At 44.6% G+C, this 21,420-nt stretch overlaps 1 protein-coding gene across 13 annotated transcripts in view; it reads left to right on the plus strand.

Moving 5' to 3' along the window:
• Positions 1–21,420, plus strand: part of GATA3 (GATA binding protein 3) — a 95,751-nt gene that overhangs the window by 12,934 nt on the left and 61,397 nt on the right. For 11 of the 13 annotated variants that reach the window (XM_087873603.1, XM_087873597.1, XM_087873599.1 and 8 more), the window contains exon 2: positions 14,478–15,194. In XM_087873603.1, the coding sequence (XP_087729729.1) occupies positions 14,954–15,194 (241 nt within the window). In that variant the 5' untranslated portion in view covers positions 14,478–14,953. Of the gene's footprint in view, positions 1–13,320; positions 14,212–14,477; positions 15,195–21,420 lie in introns of those variants that run through there. The other 2 variants (XM_087873592.1, XM_087873598.1) reach the window with 2 other exon arrangements.

A 21,420-nucleotide genomic window follows, 5' to 3' on the forward strand; every position in this document is an offset into this window, starting at 1 on the left:
AATCCAAAAGCCGTCATTCGATCCACAAAGGTGGAAGGGAAGAGAGGAAACGAAACGGCTTCCAACGGTCCTGTGTGATGGCTTACCTTTATTTTTTTTAAAATGTATAGGCTGCCCATCTTACCTCGAGCTATTAAACAAGAGTTGGAAGGGACCTTGGAGGTCTTCTAGTCCAACCCCCTGTTGAGGCCGGGAACCCTATACCGGTTCAGACAAAAGGTTGTCCAATCTCTTCTTGAAAACCTTCAATATTGGAGTACCCACAATTTCTGGAGGCAAGTGGTTCCATTGATTCATTGTTCTAACTGTCAGGAAATTCCTCCTTAGTTCTAAGTTGCTTCTCTCCTTGATTAGTTTCCATCCATTGCTTCTTTTTTCCTACCTTCAGCTGCTTTGGAGAATAACCTGACTCCTTCTTCTTTGTGGCAACCCCTGAGATATTGGAACACTGCTATCATGTCTCCCCAATCCTTCTTCTTTTTTTTTAAATTTATTTATTTATTTAATTCAATTTGTATACCGCCCTTCTCCTAGTAGACTCAGGGCGGTGCACAGCCAGAACTAAAACACATACCAATACAAAATTTAAAAATTTTAAAAGAATTACACGACTTTGGTCCAAAATTTAAAACATTCAAACTAAAACCCATCGACAATTTAAAAAGCTAAAAAAAAAAAAAAAAAAAGGGTGGGGGTGGGTTTCACGCCAGCCCTGCTTGATGGAAAAGAAAAGTTTTTAGGGCACTGGCGACAGGCCCGGAGATCAGATATCCTTTGGATTAGACATAACCATTTCCTGCAACCGTTCTTCATATGTTTTAGCCTCCAGTCCCCTAATCATCTTTGCTGCTCTTCTCTGCACTCTTTCTAGAGTCCCCACATCTTTTTTTTTTACATCGTAGAGACCAAAATGAGGAATTCTGAGATCTTAGAGGCGATTTCTTGAGTGGCTGATTCAATAGGATTGAGACACGCGAACACAACTTCAAATTTTGCACCTTAAAGCCAAAATCCAGGTCAAGGAGATAGTCAAGAGCGCCTTAGTTATATGGGGCAGAAATCCGTGCCCGCTTGTGAAACAGTTTAGGAACAAAAAGTCAACTCAATAGACACGTCCGTGTCTAAAAAAAACCCCCACTTTCTTAGTGTTTTCCCTTGAAAACGTTTCGCTGCTCATCCAAGGAGCTTCTTCAGTTCTTCAAAAGAGACCTGAACTCTGAGAACCAAACTGAAGAATGAAGACATTTTTTGGGATGAGAAGCGAAACGTCCTCAAAAGAAAAACCAAAAAAGTCCAGTTGCCTTTTGGAAAAAGCAGCTTTGGAATGACTTGGAATGATTGAGAATCTCCATAAACCTTGAGAATTGGAAGTGAATTCTCTCAAATTATTATTATTTTGTTATCCCCAAGGTGCTTCCCTCCCCACCCACCCAAAAAAGCAACTGGACTTTTTGTTTTGTTTTTTCCTTTAAGTCGTTTCGCTTCTCATCCGAGAAGCTTCTTCCGTTCTCATTCAACTGAACAGAAGAAGCTTCTCGGATGGGAAGTGAAACCTCTTCAAGAAAAAAAAAAGGCCAGTTAATTGTCTTTTGGGGAAAAAAAAAAACACCTTTGGGACAAGGTGTAGATCAGACAACCCGGCCTCCCAGGTGATGGGGCAGGGAAATGAATAAGCCATAGAGGCCACCCAGTGTGAGTTTACTCACAAGTAAACCAAACTGGTGCTTTTGGCCAGATGTCCCCGCCTTGCAATAACAACAGGGCTGATCCATCTGAACTCCAGTGAGTAGCAATCCAAGGAACCCATTCTCATTTTATCTTCATGCTACCCACCCACCCCCCGGAAGAAAAGGGGCGCTGAGTTTCAAAGCCTGTCCTGTTGCCTTGCTCGGATTCCTGAGTCTCACTCTTGTCACCACACCGTGACTGCTGCATTCGCAGGACGCCTTTAACCTGGTTAGTGAAATAACCCATTTCCGGGGCTTAAACCTTAAAAACTAACTGCATGAATTTGCAGCACATCATGCTAAACTACAGAACAGGTAAGGCAGTGGCGGGGGCCTGTTACATCCCTTCAGGGATGCTGAAGGGATGTAACAGTAAGAGAGTTGGAAGGGACCTTGGAGGTCATCTAGCCCAACCCCCTGCTCAGGCAGGAGACCAATACTAGGGATTCGAACCAGCCGAACTGCAGACCTTTCTGATCAACAAGCTCAGTGTCTTAGCCACTGAGCCTTCAGCTAGGTTGGCCAGAGGACAAGAAACCGAAGTGGGGGGGGGAAAACTACCCCATTCTGTCAGGAAGGACATTTTGGGGGGATCCCTAGATCCCAGTCGAGCTGGATCCTGAAGTGTCATGGATGAGCAGGACTCACTGGTAGTCTGGGATTAGTCTGGTGGGTCTTTTCCGGGATGGGACCTTGGTCAAACCCAGGCAAAGGTAAGGAAGACCCTACTACAGCCAGAGAGAAGCTTGGACCAAACGGGGAGGGGGGGGGTTTGATATGATGGGTTGTTGGAAGCAGGTTGCAGGTGAGGTTCCAGGCTGGCTGAGGAATTCTGGGAGTTGAAGTCCACAAGTCTTAAAAGCGGCCAAAGCTGGAGGCCCTTGTGGTAAGGTAAAACTGAAGAAGCTTTCTTCCGAATTGCCGAAGAGGGGAGAAGGCGGATTGTTACCTGAGCACCTCCTTTTCCCCCTCTCCCTCCTTAGGTGGCCCCTAAAACACTAGTTTATCAAAACAGTGTTCAGAATGTTGCGGGAATCCAGCTTTTGTCCTGCAACAAATGGTGGGAACTTAAAGGAACCACAAATCTGGTTTGTTTGAGCGTTGCTAGCTTGGGAAACCAATTACAGCTTGTTAAACTTAGGTTTAGGGTTCTACTGCCATGTGAACGTAAGCTCAAGCAGCCCCGTTTTAACCTAGTTGTCCTTTCAGCCTCCTGTAATTCAAAAACGACCAAACTTTTGTGAGATCTTACAGAGCCATTTTCCTGTTGTCTGAATTTAGCCGGATCTTAGTTTCCCCCCCCCCCCGTTTTTCTGCTTTTTGTCTCGATGGTCCCCCTGTAACCAGAACGATGTGGGTCAGTGTGCCAACAGCTGGGGAGTGGGTAGTTTTGATTGCCGTATACGGAAAAGAACATTTTGTCTGAGGATGTGAAGTCCTGCATATTTTTTTTTTTTAAAAATATTGGAATTTTAAAGAAGGCTTGAAAGAACAAAGTTTTGGAAATGGACCTGCATTTGGGTGGAATCTGGAAATTGTCCTGTATCTCTCTCCCCTCTTCCTCCCCACCCCGTCAACCAAACACTTTGGAAGTGTAACTTTATTAACCCCAGGGGTATATTTGGGTTGCCAAGCTCAACTGGCGATTAAATAACAGGAAGGAGAGGCATAAAATTCACAGGTTTTCCTACCATGGTTAAGGTGCTTAAAAATTGGTCGCTCAATGCTGGCAGCCCCAGCTAGAACGTGGAAACAAGGTTGACCGGATCAGTTCAAACCTAGCCAAGTGTGTCATGTTTCAAGCTGAGTTGGGTTTAATCTCGGTTAGATGCTGGGTGTGAATCAGAGGTGGGTTTCAGCAGGTTCTGACCAGTTCTGAAGAACCGGTAGCGGAAATTTTGAGTAGTTCGGAGAACCGGTTGTAAAAATTCTGACTGGCTTCGCTCCCATCTATTCTCTGCTTCCCAAGTCCCAGCTGATCGGGAGGAAATGGGGATTTTGCAGTAACCTTCCCCTGGATTGGGGAGGGAATGGAGATTTTACAGTATCTTTCCCCTGAAGTGGGGAGGGAATGGAGATTTTACAGTATCTTTCCCCTGAAGTGGGGAGGGAATGGAGATTTTACAGCATCCTTCCCCTGCCATACCCACCAAGCCACGCCCACCAAGCTACACTCACAGAACCGGTAGTAAAAAAATTTGAAACCTACCACTGGTGTGAATCCAGAAAATAGCAATCGCAATAGCACTTAGACTTATATGCCGCTTTGCAGTGCTTTACAGCCCCTCTCTAAGCGGTTTACAGAGTCAGCCTATTGCCCCCAACAATCTGGGTCCTCATTTTACTCACCTTGGAAGGATGGAAGGCTGAGTTCAAACAGAGTTAATTCAGGAACCAAAGGATTTTTATTTCATTTTTTGACAGTGCAATCCTTGTCTAAGATGGCTGAATTGCTGGTATCCGGGTTGAAGCTTGAATGTTTGATCCATCTATAAAAATCATCCTTGCACACTCCCTCTGAATGTCCCAAAGTTGCTTTTTTTTTTTTTCCCAAGAGGCAACTGGACTTTCTGGTTTTTTTCTCTGAAGATGTTTCGCTTCTCCTCCAAGAAGCTTCTTCAGCTCTGAAGAAGAACTGAACTGAGAACTGAAGAAGCTGCTTGGAGGAGAAGCGAAACGTCTTCAAAGAAAAACCAGAAAGTCCAACTGCCTCTTGGGAAAAAAAAAAAAACCTCACCTTTGGGACAATCATGACCTGAATGACTGAGAATCTCTATAGACATCCCTCTGAATATATTTCTGTCCAACCACTGTAGATCACAAAGCAGCTTTGGATCCATTCAGATGTTCCTTGCCGGTTTCCCCCCTGAAGCTGAGCAGATAGCATTCCCTTACATACAAGTGAGTTGTAGTTCACCTTAAAGTAACCCCTTCCTCTATCCACTTCAGTGGGACCCTTTGACCTGAGGGTCTAGAGGAAATATTTGGGGAAGGGGGCATGAGTCACCTGCCCCCTCATTCTTTGCCGAGTGGTGTACCTTTTACCATTCTTCGCCCGCCAGAAGAAAGAGGTCCCTAATGCAGGGAATTCTTCCTGGTCCTGGCAGAAAATGAAAATTATGCGAAGCAGTCTCGGGGTTTTAAAAGCATGGCCCCTTTAAGACCTGTGGACTTCAACTCCCAGAATTCCAGCCAGCCATGTTGGCTGGGGAATTCTGGGAATTGAAGTTCACAGGTCTTAAAGGGGCCATGCTTGGACACACCTGTTCTAGAGCAGAGGTCTTCAAACTTGGCAGCTTTAAGACTTGTGGACTTCAACTCCCAGAATTCTCCAGCCATCTATCCTATGCTGGCTGGGGAATTCTGGGAGTTGAAGTCCACAAGTCTTAAAGCTGCCAAGTTTGGGGACCTCTGCTCTAGAGGAAGCCCCATTGGTGTGTTTACACATCACAGGAAGCTCAGGTTTCTAGGTTGCCACTGCCTGATGTCCAATCACATCGCCTTGAAGTCTAACAGGCTGAACTAGTTTCCCCAACATGTTGAATTACAAATCGTGCAACAACTCCATTTGGGTTCCATCCAATATATGTTGGGCAAACCCAACTACCACCTTCGGTATGGCTTACTCCCAGGAAGCCCTTGTTATTTTGCAGGTACAATACATTCCCCCCCCCAGCTTGTGGTCTGTGTTCACACAGCATAGGGCCTCCTTAACCAGAGTTTGTTGAATCATTGGCTTGTTGCACTTGGCGTTCCATGATCCTGCGTTATCTCCCCCTTCGCACGCCCGTGCTTAACTTGGCATGCATGATCCTAGAGCCTGTAGTACAGTGGACTAAAGCACTGTTATTAACACCTGCTGCTTGCAATTACTGCAAGTTCAAATCTCACCAGGCTCAAGGTTGACTCAGCCTTCCATCTTTTCAAAGGTAGGTGAAATGAGGACCCAGATTGTGGGGGCAATAAAGCTGACTTTGTATAAATATACAAAAGTATGAAGGCTATTGCTTAACGCATTGTAAGCCGCCCTGAGTCTCCGGAGAAGGGCGGCATATAAATTAAAGGAAAAAAAATTGCGCCCCCACCCACCCCCAGAGATCTTTAATTTACAAACCACGATGGCTGGTTTCATTCACGATAATCCATGTTTTCTTAACTGAGCCAAACAATGTCAACTATTAAACCATCTTGGGTTTGAGTAGACTTAGAGATTCGTGGGCATAAGCTTGCCAACTATACTTTAACAGATAGATTGTGTGTGCCATTGCACACGGACTTCACAACTAAGGACAACAACATTGTGCGTGCTGTAGGGTCAACTTCTATCGTAGCCTTTTTGGAAACCCTCCAATAGAGGAAGTTTTTTAAAAAATTGGCTAACATTTAATCAATGGTTCTATTGCACGCTATAGAGAAAATAGGCCTTGAATCCTGCAGTTTGTAGTAAAGTTAAACTCTTCCTTTTTGAGGAGGGGGGACTCCTGTTCAGTGAGATTTGAGAGTTGATGCCTGTAGGATTGTGCTTTGAAGAAAGCGAAATGGAACTGCCTAAAGTTAAACCAATTCCCTACGGTTACTCCAGAGTAAACCAAAAGAGACACTCAAAACAGACATATCCATTTAGGTTCAATTGTGAAAAATGCCCTTTGAGGCGAAAACATCCCTGGGGCGAAGGGACCCGGAGGGAAAGTCGAAAAACTTAAAAGTTGTAACTATTATGGTCAATGCAGGTCTGTCCTCGTAACCTTGTTTATTGTGCGAAGATTTGCAGATCCGCTCAGGGGATCATAACAACAAGCCATTTGAGTCCAGAAATGCTTTCTGAGGAAACAAGCTATGATGGGAAAAACTATACGGTTTTTTTCCCCCCTACCCTCCCGGTTGCAGCCACGGGTAGGAGTTTGAAAGTTGTAAAGAAGGTGTTGTCGGAGGTGAAGGCGTTCGTAAGCAGTTCTTTTTCAAGTTTTGGAAAATTAAACTGGGAAGTTGATAGAGCTTATCTCGAAAGGCAGGTTATCAGTGGGTCCCTGTAACTTTTTATGAACCAAACCATTAAGATTCAGCCATAATATGCTAGAGAGAAATCATACTCGGCCTCATGGTTTGGTTCTGCTAATTTTGTTGTTAGTTGTGAAGTTGGGTCTGACCCATCGTGACCCCATGGACAACGTTCCTCCAGGCCTTCCTGTCCTCTACCATCCTCTGGAGTCCATTTAAGCTCACGCCGACTGCTTCAGTGACTCCATCCAGCCACCTCCTTCTCTGCCGCCCCCTTCTTCTTTTGCCCTCCATCGTTCCCAGCATTAGGCTCTTCTCCAGGGAGTCCTTTCTTCTCATTAGGTGGCCAAAGGATTTGAGTTTCATCTTCAGGATCTGGCCTTCTCAAGAGCAGTCAGGGTTGATCTCCTCTAGGACTGACCGGTTGGATCGCCTTGCAATCCAAGGGACTTAGTTCACTCGAACGAAAAGGCTTCAGGGAGCCCACCATAGCATTAAACACCCCCCCAAAAAACCAAAGGAAAACCTGTTCGCACAGCGTGCCTAACCAGTCCCGGCCAACCGCCTTTTTTTGCACAACTTCAGTTGGGTTTAGTTTAAATCTTGATTAGTCTTTTGTGGCTTGGGGTGTTGTGTGAACCCAGCCCATCTAATTAATTTATGATTCAGTTGATTGCTGTCTTAATTTGGGAAATGGCTTACTTTTAATAAAGGAGTCAAGCCTGTTGCGTAACGCAGCTATTGTGAGTAGTGAATTTTAATAACTCTTTTTGTTTGTTTTTTTGGGACTCCGAGCGTCAGAAATGGACCATCCAGTTTGGGAGAAGAAATAGCATTGGGTTTAATTCATGTTTTTGGGAATTAAATTTTGAGGAAGGTTGCAACACCTAGGCTGCAAAAATCTTGATAGTCACTAGAGGAGCGCCAAGGGAGGCGCAAATTCTAACCCTTTGGTGCCATCTAGTGGTCCCTCAGATGTTTGCAGACCAGATCTGGTAGTTTTACTTTTTCCTCTTGGTCCATGAAGTTTAAGAAAGCCTTTGATGGATTAATCCAGGCGGGAAGGAGATTAAAAACTTTGAGGGGGAAGGGTGTCCAGAGACCAAGACCTGGGAGGTTGAGGAGATGGTTGAGGTTAGCCTAGGGCCATGATGGCGAACCTATGGCATGCGTGCCACAGGTGGCACACGGAGCCATATCGGTGGGCACGTAAGCTCAGCTCCGGCCCGCTGATTTTCAGGCCTTCTGGGTCCACCAATCGGCAAACAGGCCATTTCCAGCCTCCGGAGGGCCTCCAGGGGAGTGGGGAAGGTCGTTTTTGCCCTCCCCAGGCTCCTAGAAAGACTCTGGAGCCTGGGGAGAGTGAAAAACGGGTCTACCGGACCCACTGTGCCATCACGTACCAAAAACGGAGGGAGCATGGGGGGGGTCGCGTGCACATGTGTGTGGGGGACAGGGCGCATAAAATTACGGGTGTCGGCACGCGCACGCGTGACCCCCCCACGTTCCCCCCGCTTTTGGCACGCAATGGCAAAAAGGTTAGCCATCACTGGCCTAGGGGAAGACAAATGATCTGAGAGCCATTCCCAAATATTAGAAAGTTACTTATTATATATTAAATATATTTGATATTATATATGAATATATAATAATATATTATGATATTAAATATTAAATATTAGAAATATTACGGTGAAAGTATGGATCCATTTATTTTCTGCTCCACCAGGAAATTATGATGGATTATTGGGCTAAACCAAAGTTTAGTTCATCCTGAAGACATATGGATTTAAAAGTAGACTAGACTTCTGGGCCACTTTCTGTTAGATTTCCAAGATGTTAGATAAATTCTGTTAGATTTCCAAAATGTCCAGATTACAGTGTGTTTTTTTTTTAAAAAAAGTCAAATCTGCAGTCTACATGCCTATTTTGAATTAATTTTCATCCAGGCCCCTTGAATTTGCTCATGTCTCTTTCTGAATTCATACAAGTACGTTGACTCTGGGGAAAACCACAGTCTGTTCCTTTCTTCCCAAGAATTCAGAATAGAAGCTGAAATACATGACCCCCCCCCAGTGGAGTTTCACCCCCATTGGACCCACTGAGGTTTTCACTACGCCAATTGTTTTTTTTTTTTTTAATTTGATTTATATGCCGCCCTTCTCCGGAGACTCAGGGCGGCTTACAATGTGCTCAGCAATAGCCTTCATACTTTTGTATATTTTATACAAAGTCAGCTTATTGCCCCCACAAACTGGGTCCTCAATTTACCCACCTTAGAAAGGATGGAAGGCTGAGTCAACCTTGAGCCTGGTGAGAATTGAACTTGCAGTAATTGCAGGCAGCTGGATGTTAAATGCTGCTTTAGGAGGCATTAGCCTCCTACGCCACTCAGGCTCCTTAGATTGTGTATCTCACTATGTGTCTACAGAGATATCAGATTCATGGGCAGGATTCACGTAAGACCCTAAACCCGGATTATCAAACCCGAACACTTGCATTCATGTGGAAACCCCATCATAAATTTATTTCAGGAGTGTCCAACTTTGGCAACTAACTTGTGGACTTCAACTTCCAGACTTCTGGGAGTTGAAGTCCACAAGTCTTCAAGTTACCAAGGTTAAACAACCCTGGTTTATAGGGGATGACCTGGTACACAAAACACTCTGTATCACAAAAATACGCCACCCCACTTCGATGTGGCCTTCCTTGTGATGATGCTCAGCCAGTTGTGTTCTCTTGGAAGGATGTACAAATGAAAGAAAGAAATCAAAACTCTATTCCTCATTTTATGACCAGGTAGATCAGGTGGAATCCTTCTACCAGCGATTTCCCAGGAATGGTCTTTGCAAGGGATCAAGGATATGTTAGATTTTTTTCAGCAGTTTCCCCCCCCCCCACTCCTTCAGAGAGAGAGAGAGAGAGAGAGAAAGAGAGAGAGGAGGGGGGGAAGAAGAGAGAGGGAGGGATATATATATCCCTAAATATATGAAGATGGAGAGAGATGGAGAAAGAGAGGAGAGAGAGAGAGATGAAGATGGAGAGAGATGGAGAGAGAGATATGAAGATGGAGAAAGAGAGGGGAGAGACAGAGAAAATTAGAAAGTTTGTAACACAGATAGATAGGCAGTTCCATGATCCCTTTGACCTTGCATGGATGGGGCACATTTGTGAAACGTGCAAGTTTGTTGACCTAGTTTCAAAAATGAGAGGGGGAAGAGGAAAATAAACCTAAATGGATGACCTCCCCCTCTTCCTGCAAAGATCCAGTTCAGCTGAATTTCCTTGCTATCTTACCTGTGGCAGAAGTGAGAGATTTTGTTCCTTGTTTCTAAACTTTCTCTGCCAGTGAGAGAAAGTTAAATTAAAAGATAATTTCATTCCCCTGCAGAACTAAGATAAATACGTCCTTGGGCTTAGAGAATCCAAAAAGGAAGGGGAATGAGATTAGCTGACTCCCAGGGTGTGTTCACACAGCCTCCTAAATTTCACTATGGCCCCCGTATTAAATATGGCATTTCCCCCCCCCCCCAAGAGGCAAGTGGAAATTCTTGGGTTTTATTTGTTTGGGAACGTTTTATCGCTTCTCATCCAAGATGCTTCTACAGTTCCAGTACTACTACTACTTCTACAGTTCTACTTCTTGAATGAGAAGCAAGAAACATTTTCAAACAAACAAAATTAAGAAAGTCTTAACTGGACAAAGCACCTTTGGGACAACTGTGCCCTGGATGATTGAGACTCTTCATAGACATTAAATATAGCTTATTCAATAAACCAGTAACTGCTTTGAGATTCACGCTTACACTGAGCCACAAAGAAGAAAAGCCATTTAAAGTTAGAGCAGTGTTTCTCAACCTTGGCCGCTGGACGATGGGTGGACTTCAACTCCCAGAATTCCCCAGCCAGCTCTGCTGGTAAGATTTTACTCCTTGTTTACTCCAAGGTGGTAAAAATTAGAAGGCGGTTCATGCTTTTGGTATTTGAGAAAAGCACGATACTCATGATTAAAGATTTAAAAAAGGGAGAAGGGAACGAAAAAGAACGTCTTTTTCGTTTTCCCAGATGGATTGCCCACGTACTTCATAAATGGAATTTTCCAAGGAAAAAGCTCGTCAGAGAAAAAACGAGACATGTTCCTTAATTAGATGTTGTGATTTATGCATTTTAAAAAAACTTCCAGATTATAGCATTTGAAGCAAGTTCGCCTGGAGCTTTGAGCGTAGGAAAAAGCCTAAAGTTTTCCAGTGATAAAGTTTTAAATATTCTTAAACTTATTTTTATTAATTTTTTTTAGGAAGGGATGTGTGTGAAATGATACTTGTGAAATATTCTGAAAGAAACATATAGTGGCAGAAACGTGGAAAGCTGCCTTCATTTAAATTGCTCTTTTCGGGTTTTGAACACAGACTCAATCCATTGGGCTCAAATAATTCCATCTTTATTTTATAAGGGCACCTGTTCAATTAATCCAGTTGTCAAGTACAGATCAGCTAGAACCAAAGTTTCTGCAGACTTTTTGCAGCAACGTTTGATTTAAATCCAGGAGCAATTATTTCATAAGATGTACCTTTGTGGAAGTAAGAAAATGGCAAGGAAAAAACTGGATTTAAAAAAAAAAAAACTGGGTACCGACTGAAAGAGAAAATGTCCACGGAAGCATTTGGGAGGGGCAAGGTGGGAAATAAAATCTAATTAAGAGTAAGCGCCTTATTTGCTACGATTACTTGCACCCTCGTGGTCTTTAAACTCCTGAAGTTTTAGGACAATTAAGGACAATCGGGTGGCACTTTCCGCATCCCAGGAACCCAGTTGATTCGGCTAGATTCATCTTCCACCAGGTCGAAAAATTAGATCTTTTGACAGCAAAGTAACCCCCGTGGAAATAAAATGCAGACAGGCCAGAAATGATTTAAGGCGAAACTTTTGAGCTTTGAAACTTCTTTCTCAAGCTAAAAGGAAAGTGTCACGGGCTACACGTGAATTACTTCTAACCAGAGACCCGCAGTGCGAGTCGTTCAGAAAAAATTATTCATTACTCTTTTCTTTGCCCGATACGCGCGCGCAGCAATCGCGATCCAGACCAGGAGCGCCCGATCCAAACCCAGTTGCGCGGGGTCCGGGAAAGGAGCGCCGATCGAGCAGCTTCCCACCTTCCCCGCAGTCCCTTATTTAAAACCATCCCCGGCTCGATCCCCCCTTCAGAAAAGCACGTGCCTTTGGGTTTGACCCATAAACCTAGAGTAGATTTACTCATCCTCCCGCCCTCCAAATTCGAGATCCCTCTCCCCCCCCCTTCCTAGGAAAGTAAAGCCTGTGCGAATTAAATTTAAAAAGAAAAAAAAAGTGGGGGGGGGAGGGAGGAGCTCCTGCCTTTGGAAAAGCGGGGCGCCCCCCTCCCTCCTCTCCCGCGCCTCTGGCTCCTGGCGTCTGAATGAGCCACTAGGGGATGCCAATGGTTCAATGGATAGAACGTTGAGAGTAGTTAAAAGTTCGAACGCGGGGCGAGCCAGCCAATCGGCGAAGGCTTTCGGCGAGCGGAGGGCGGTGATTGGCTCCGAAAGTATCCATTCTCACTCACTCTCTCTTTCTCTCTCTCTCTCTCTCTCTCTCTCTCTCTCTCTTCGTGTTTCCCAAAGTCTCCCTTTAAGGGACTTTAAAAAAAAAAAGCCGGAGCGCCTTTCTTAACCAGATGAACAGAGTGGGAAGGGACCTTGTCAGGTCATCTAGTCCAACCCCCTCGAACAAGCAGGAGAAACTTCTTCTCCCGCTTGGACGGCGGGGATATTTATACGGGAATAACCAAAGGAAAACGTTGACTCTCGCCCTGGGGCTCCCCGGCCTCCTTAAAAACACGGTCCCCGTGTTTGCACCCACGCGCGATCGGTAAAACATTCAAATACAAAAGCGAGAACTTGCCCAGACGCCTCACTGCCCCCCCCCTCCCACCTCTTTTAAAGGACCAATTGACCCATTGTTGTAAAATTCACCTGCTTACCTAAGATTTTTCTCCCCCCCCCAATCCCCGGGTCTCAATTTGGGTGGGTGGGTGGGTGGATTAATTGTGTGTAAGGAAGCCCACTAAGATGTTTCCCCGCGTCTAAACGCCCCGCTTTGTCACGCGCGGGTTTCCCCCTTTTATCCTAACAAAACCACGACATGCCTCGATTTTTATGCCCTGTTTGTACATCTTGAAATGTGTAAAATTTGGGGTTGGGGTTGGGGTTGGGGGGTGAGCTCCCCAGAGCTGGGAGAAGACTGGAGTGCTCCTTTAAAAGAAAAAATAAAAATAAAAGGAGGAAACGCGGAGGAAATCTTTCTCTCCCCCCCCTCCCTCTCTCCTCCCCCCCCTCTTCTCCGCTTAAATTGGGAGATGATTAACTCTTTCTCAAGTTGCCCATCCTGCGCAATCTTTCCGCCCCAGGTAGGAGTGGGAGGAATTAGAGACGCTGTTTCGGGAGGGAGGGGAGGGGAGGGGAGGGGAAAGAGGGAAAGGGGACCGGGCCGCCCCTTTGCCTTCCTTTCCCCCTCCCCTTGTTCTAGGACAGGCCCCTCCCCGCCGAGGGTACGGGAACCTCCTTAAGTTGCGTCTCGCCACAGCTGTCTCTTAATGCTGGAGCCTGCTGGCGCCATCCTGATTCTTTCAGAAAGAAAACCTTCCCTTAAAAAAAAAAGAGAGAGAGAGGGAGAGAGAGAAGGAAGGAAGGAAGGGGGAGGGAAAGAGAGAGAGAGGAGGAGGAGGAGGAGGAGGAGGGAGTTGAAGGAAGCCAATTTGGAGCCGGCTGACTACATCTTCTCCTTCCTTCCTTCCTTCTTTCTTTTTTTGCAAACTTTTTCCCGGCGCCCCGTTTTCTTTCTTTCTTTCTTTCTTTTTTTTTGTTGGTCCTTTCACTTTCTGTCCTTTCACTTTTGTCTCCCTCCCTCCCTCCTTCCCCTCTTCTTTTATTTAATTTTAATTTTATTTTATTTTTGGGGATGGGATTTGCTCCCGTTGCCTTCAAAATGATCCCGGCGAGCGGGGAGCCCACCCCGACCCCAAACTGAGCAAAAACCCGCTCGCTTCTTTCTTTCTTTCTCTCTCTCTCTTTCTGTCTCTTTCTCTTCCGCGCACGCCTTCCTTTTTTTTGCAAGCTCCTCTAGTTTTTCAACGGCCGCCAGAAATGCAGCGTCGCCCGGCAGAGTAGCTGCCGGTCTCTCGGCTCCCCCATCCCACCTCGCCCCGCCACCCCTCCGCCGCGAACCCGTGTCGGGGAAAGAAGCCCCGGGGGGGAAGAAGAAGCGCCCCTTAAATCCCATCGCCCGGCTTGGGCAACGACTCCCCCCCCTCCCCTCTTCCCTCTCTCTCTCTCCCCCCTCTCGGCGTTGTCGGAAGCCCGGCGCTTTTGCAGCTCGCATTTGCGCTCCGGTTGACCGATTTTTTCTCCCCGGCACTCCCGATTCCCGCAAACCGAAAGATCGCGCTCCGCTTTTTCCCTGCAGCAGAGAGGTGAGTCTGGCCGGAGTTTTTTTTTTTTTTTTCCCCCAGCGCCGCACAAGTTTGCAGGTTGCGCGATTGTGTGTGTGTGTGTGTGTGTTTGTGCAAAAGAGTCGTTTTGGCGTTTCTAACCTCCTTTTTCGCCTTTCTTTCCTTTTTTCCCCCCTCTCCTCCTCTTCCTCTTCCTCCTTCTCTCCCTCGCTTTTTTCCCCCCTTCCCTCCTTTTCTTTTCCTTTTTTCCCCCCCCTTTCTCTTCTCTTTTTTTCTTTCCTTCGCAGGTGATCCCGTGGAAAGGGAAAGCAGAAAAGTGTCGGATCCGGGGCAAGGCGGCCAGTGGAGGCGGCTTGGGGGAGCAATTTTCTGCCGGTGATTTTTTTTTTTCCCTCCCGGCTTTCTCAAAGCTCGTCGTTTCCCCCCCAAACTTCGCTCCGGATTGGAGGAAAGGAAAAAAAAAAAGGGGGTTTAATTCGAAGCAAACCCCTCCACCCCACTCCCCGCTCCGGCGTGTTTTTTCCTCCCCCCCCTTATTGCAAAACTTTCTGCCCACTTTTGTTTTTTGGATCGCTGCTCTTAAAAGACAAACTTTCAGAAAACTTTTTGTGCAAGTGAAAGTTTTTTTTCCCACTCCCCCACGGAGTCGGTTGTCTTTATTTTCCCCCCCCTCCTTTTTTTTTTTTTTTGCACGGGGGCGACTGCCGTTAAAGAGAAGCCGCCGCCGTTCTCCCCGGTTCATCCCGGTCCCGCGGAGGACAGCATGGAAGTGACTACGGATCAGCCCCGCTGGGTCAGCCATCACCACCCGGCCGTCCTCAACGGGCAGCACCCGGATTCCCACCACCCTGGACTCAGCCACTCCTACATGGACCCCACGCAGTATCCTCTGGCCGAGGAAATGGATGTACTTTTTAACATCGACGGGCAGGGCAACCACGTCCCTTCCTACTACAGCAACTCCGTGCGGGCTACGGTGCAGCGGTACCCCCCGACCCATCACGGTGAGTGCCTTGGCGGGGATGGGGAAGGGGGGGGTGTTTGGGGGCGGTGGGGTGGGGAAAGACCAGTGGTGGGGTGGGGGGACGTGCATTGGAGGCTTCCTCCCCTTTTTGGATCTCCCCTCCCCATCCTCTCCAAATCTGCTGCTTTTGACAGCCAGCAAAAAAATAATAAAAAAATAATAAAAACCACACACACACAAAATAATCCTCCGGAAACCCAGCGGAGGGTGTGTATGTATGTGTGTGTGTTTGTAAGTGAAAGAGCGAGCGTGCATTTCCACTTATGCCTTTTGCACGCTTTAGCTTCCCCACTAAAAGGCCGCAGTGGTTTAATCCAGCGATCCTAGCCTATTATTATTATTATTATTATTATTATTATTATTATTATTATTATTATTATTATTATTTAATCTTTAGTGAGATTCACAGCCTTTGAGGATTATTATTATTATTATTAATTATTATTGGTTAATCTTTAGTGAGATTCACAGCCTTTGAGGATTATTATTATTATTATTATTATTAGTAGTTAATCTTTAGTGAGATTCACAGCCTTTGAGGATTATTATTATTATTAATTATTATTGGTTAATCTTTAGTGAGATTCACAGCCTTTGAGGATTATTATTATTATTATTAGTAGTAGTAGTTAATCTTTAGTGAGATTCACAGCGTTTGAGGCTTATTATTATTAATTATTATTATTATTGGTTAATCGTTAGTGAGATTCACAGCGTTTGAGGCTTATTATTATTATTATTATTATTGTTATTATCTTTATTCATTAAATATGAAACTCGGTCAACTGAACATTCAGAAATGTTATTACGAATACCATGGTGCTAATGGTTGATATGGGTCTCTGCCAGCGTCCTAGGTATCAACCAAGTACCTTCTTAAGATGTACAAGTAGCACAGTTTTTTGCAGTTCCGCTGGTGTTATTGCAGGAAGCTGCAATTTGCTGATGTATGTTATATAATAATAATAATAATTAATAATTATTAATAATAATGATAATAAAAAATTATTTTTGCTGGGCTATATATATATATCGCACCTCCCTCTCTCTCTCTCTCTTCTCCTCCCCTGCCCCATTTTTAGTGAAAAGATCTTGGGTGTCTATTTAACCTCGGCTTAGGGCTGGTTGCGTTCACACGAGTTCTTGACTCCAGAGCTGAATGAACCCCACTGGGTCAATCTTAAAACTGAAGCGAACTGGCTCGGGGTTGCAAGGCGGTGTGAAAAATAATAATAAGAATAAGAAAAAAAAAAAGAAACCAACTTTAAACTCCCTAAACTTGGCCTGTTGTAACAGCGGCAGCCGTCCAGTTCCTTGTTTGATGCAGGCTAAAGACAGGTTAGGTGGGTCTCGATCCGATGGAGAAGGAACAAATTCTCCTCCTTTTCCAGACTCGGAGGTAGATATGTAGGCGAAATTGAATGGCGAGTAGCCAGGTCCAGGTTTCACTCCGATTTCACCTGAAGGGTTTCCAGGCAATGGAGACCCACCCCTGTTTCTAGGAACGAAGCACATCTGAATTTGGCCTTATTTGAGACAGAGAGAGAGAGAGAAAAAAAGTGAATAACTTGGGTTTTGTAAAATCCTTCCTAACCAGGTTTAGCGACAGACAAGAATCTGGAAGGGACTTGCCTTCTAAATCTGCATGCATTTTAACTAGGCTAAAATGGAATTGGGTGGGTTTGTAGGCAGACATGGACTTCATAAACCACGAGAACCAATTCCACCAAGCCTTAACCATGGTTGGTTGAGGGCTATATGCTCTGGAGGGGAACGCGGGGATGGCCTAGGATTTTTTAACCCAAAATTAGGAAGAAGGGCCTGTTGAGTAAATTGCACTCAAGAGTCCATAAAGAAACTTTTGGCTTTATTCAGTTGATTTCTCTCTCTCTCTCTCCTTCTTTCTCTCTCCCTCCCTCCCTCCCTCCCTCTCTCTCTCTCTGGTGTCATTTTGTGTCAAAAGAGGGAAAAAAATCCAGAATGTAGCATCTGGACGTCAGTTTTGAAGCCCTGTCATATTGAATTGAGGGAAGGAGGAAAAAAGACACCCTTGTAGGCTGGGCAGTGGAAAAAAAAAATGGAATAAAATATGATGCTTGCAAACCTTTTAAAAGATAAAAAGGAAAAAAGAGAGAGGGAATATTGGATGCATGGAATTAAATGAAACGTCTGCAAGAAAACCAAGCTCAGAGAGCACCAAGGAACTCCCTCATTCCAACCCTGAGCTTACAAATATTCTCTTTTATTGGTATGGAATGAAAGTCATAAAGAGGAGCAAAAATAATTTACCCTTCTGTAGTAGGGTCTGTGTTTCATTAGCTTGTGAGATTTTCCGGCTGCATATTTTTGACTTCCAAAGTTGAGCTTGTCAGGATTTAGCCAAAGTCTCTACCACACTGGGCAGTTTTTGGGGAATCACACAACGCTGCTCCTCCTTGATAGGTGCTTATAAGGGTCGCTCAGGTGTGAACAGGGAGTGTGTAATATAAATTTCAGGAGGGCCTGATCGCCTATGGGCTCTTGAATTCATAAATACTTTTTTTTAATATACTTCCCTTTGCAAAAAACCCCACCTTTGCAAATTTACTCAGAAGCAAATCCAACTTGGCTTTCCTCTCTAACCTGAGTAAAATTCTTAACCCAGGCGGATTCAGCCTAGCAAAGTTCCTTTAAAAACCAGGAGAACCCAAAATTTTGGAGCCAAAGGAGTGGCTTTAAAGTTAGATCCCCCCCCATCTAGTCTCCTTTAAGATCTAAAAGTTACTTTCTCCTCCCGGATTTGAAGCTCTTATTTTGCTTTCCGAGCATTTAAAACTAGAAGGTAGATAGATAGATAGATAGATAGATAGATAGATAGATAGATAGATAGATAGATAAATAGTCCCTTAAAAAGGGTGGGAATGCAAATACGGTCTACGTTAGAAATGAATCTGCTCCTTCTTCCTCAATTCACTTCTTAAAAATGCCTTTCAACTGTACTTCCAAATTAGACATTTTTTGGGTGTGGGCAGGAGTGGGGAAGAGGTGAGGAAAAATAGACCTGATATTCAGAATATAATGTGCTAAGATAAAGGCAGAGAGAACAGATCCTTCTCTCCCAGACACACACCTACAATCCGGCAATTGAGCAAGCAAAATTAACCTCCCCCTCCCCTGATTAGTAATTGCCCAGGTCATTATTAAACTTTTCACTGTGTCTTAACAAAATGTTATTTAGGCTTCCCGCCCTTTTCCTTTTAACTCGCAAGCCATTGCTTTGATCTGCCATGAGTAGGGACTGGAGGTTTTTTTCCCCTCCTTTTTTTTTTCTTAGGTGAGGATTAAATTTAGATGGCGTGCCCCAAATGCTGCTCATAAGGGCATTACTAGCTAACATCGTTACAAAAAAAAAAAAAAGATCCTATTTCATTTTATTACTAACGTTTCTTCTTAAAAAAAATAAAGTTTGTCTTTTAAGCGCCACAAAAGCAGAAAATCAACGCTGAGGCTTTTTCCTTGGTGCCCAACAGAATAACAAGAGTTGGAAGGGATTTGTGGGGTTTTTTTTTAAAAAAAGTCAAAATGGCGACCCATAAATAAAAGAAAGCGGGGCTTAGAACATAGAATAATAGAGTTGGAAGGGACTTTGGAGGTCTTCTAGTCCAACCTCCTGCTCAGGCAGGAAACCCTATATAGTATTGTATAGGGCCGGTACAATTCCAGACAAATGGTTGTCCAATCTCTTCTTAAAAACTTCCAGTGTTGGAGCATTCACAACTTCTGGAGGCCAGTTGTTCCACTGGTTAATTGTTCTAATGGTCAGGAAATTTCTCCTTAGTTCTAAGTTGCTTCTCTCCTTGATGAGTTTCCACCCATTGCTTCTTGTCCTGGTTTCAGGTACTTTGGAGAATAGCTTGACTCCCTCTTCTTTGGGGCAGCCCCTCAAATATTGGAAGACTTGCTATCATGTCTCCCCTAGTCCTTCTTTTCATTAAACTAAACATACCCAGTTCCTGCAACTGTTCTTCATATGTTTTAGCCTTCAATCCCCTAATCATCATCATCATCATCATCAGTTTGAGTGTGGCCCTGTTTGAAACTGGATTCCCAAAGCAAGAAAAAAATAACAATGCAGGATTGAGACTGCTTTTGACTTTATGTTCGATTTCAGTAGGGTGGAAAATCAAAAGAAATTTGTTTTGGATCGGGAGCAATTTATTGGGGAGCCCCCCAAAAAATAAAAATAAAGATCTAAATGAGGAGCAATCATTTTTCTCTGTTGCCCTTGAAAAGACGGTTTTCCATCCATCAGAGCAGATAAGAAGGAAAGTAATTCCCCAAATCAATAATCTTAGAAGCCTGGCTTTAAAAGAAAAGAAAAAAAAAGGTTAGCCAAACAATCCAGCCATTAATTAAAAAAAAAAAAATGAGGCTTGTCTTTCTACTCCCTGTAGGCATTTCTTAGAGGAATAAATGAATTCTTATTAATTGCATTGATGCGTCTGTTCGATTCCAGCCTTATTCTGCCAGGGTGTTTTTAACTTGCACCAAAAAAAAAAACAAAAAAACACCCCACCTCCCTGGAATTTAAATATATTTAAATGGACTGGGAGGGGGGGGGGAAAGAGGCAGTTTGCATACCAGGATTATGTTGTGGGAAGGTGGGGGAGAAGTGATTGAAATGAAGGGGTTTTCCTATCCCAGAGGCTTGGCTGGATGAGGTTGGCTGGGAAAAGAAGGGAGGCCTCTTAAATATTACAGCCAGATCTTGCAGGAATCTTGAAGTATGGGTGGAAAATCCCAAGGGTTTACTCCTGAGTAAATGCATACCTTCAGTCTGGATGGAGCAGGTGGTCTCCTTTTAGGAAACACACACACACACATATCTACCCCTCAGGTGTTGAAAGAAATGAATTGCTTTTTTTGGTGTGTGCGTGTGTGTGCAAAATTCTGAGAATTTCTGATAATTTCATCTCCATCGATTTATGAAGTACGAAGGCCCCTTAACGGGCTGGCTTCTTAATTCCGAGTGCATGCAATACCAAAAAAAATAAAAAATAAAAATAACATACGATTGTATTCAGGCAATTTGTTTTCCAAAAGAGGCCTTGAAAAACAAATATTGATTTGACGTTATTCTGTATTACATTTATTGGTCTCCCCGTCTCACCTCTCGGGGGGTTGGGGGTGGCTGAAGATGATAGCGGATGCTGCATTCACACAACACCCTTAACCTGGTTCCTGGACTAACCCGTTCCCTGCCTTTGTGCAATACATCAATGACCCATGAACTGGGCCAGTTCAAGTTGCCGAGTTTATAATAACCGACTGGATTGAATGCATTGTGCGAAGGCGGCTCCAGTGGCTGAGAATAGGAAGCCTAGTTTTATCTGGAGGCCGCCACCGAGACCCCTAAGGCCACTAAGTTAAACCAACGTAGCTGGTTTTACTGCATTTTAGATCCACCCCCCCCCAATGCGATCAGGAGTCCGCATTTTTACCCAGATCGGGTTGCAATTGGGAAAGAATTTACGGTTGCTTTCCGAAAAAGCAGAATCGAGTCCAAGAATTGAAAATTAATTCCCCCTTCTTTTCAAGGTCCTCCGCAGCTCAATGCTATAAGGTTTGGTGACCCCTTCTTGGGGGGGGGTGTTTCCTGGACCTTCACCCCGAATAGCGGAGTTGGGTGGGTTCGGATTACAAGTTGATTTTGTGGGTGCATCACAATCCTAAGGCTATTCAGTGAATTCCCATGAGATCAATCAGATTTGCTATTTATTGTCTGTCTGTCTGTCTGTCTGTCTGTCTGTCTGTCTGTCTGTCTGTCTGTCTGTCTGTCTGTCTGCCTGCCTGCCTGTCTGTCCAGAGACGGTTTCTAAAGAATAAAGCGTGCTACCTTGATATCTTGATAGTTCTACCTGGGATCTGGCAGGTAGACATAGAGCCAAGAGGCACCTTTAATCCTTAACAGTTGAGGGCCGGCTTTTAGATTTAGCCCTCTGCCCTAAGGGGAAAGGAGAATGCCCCCCCCTAATTAGAGTTGGACAAATATTTTGCCCTGTAAAAACCTCAAAAGCCCCTGGGGCTGGATCCATTCAAGTGTTGATGAAGAGACCAAGGAATGGATGGGAGCAGGAGCGTGTAGCAGAGATCAAGCCAAGGAGAATGAGAATTCAAATGGAAACCAGGGAGAATGGCGCTTTTAACCTGTTTCCTTTGGATTTCAG

The sequence above is a fragment of the Pantherophis guttatus genome, chromosome 7 (assembly GCF_059756535.1).
Source record: "Pantherophis guttatus breed Tessera chromosome 7, ASM5975653v1, whole genome shotgun sequence".
Taxonomy (NCBI): domain Eukaryota; kingdom Metazoa; phylum Chordata; class Lepidosauria; order Squamata; family Colubridae; genus Pantherophis; species Pantherophis guttatus.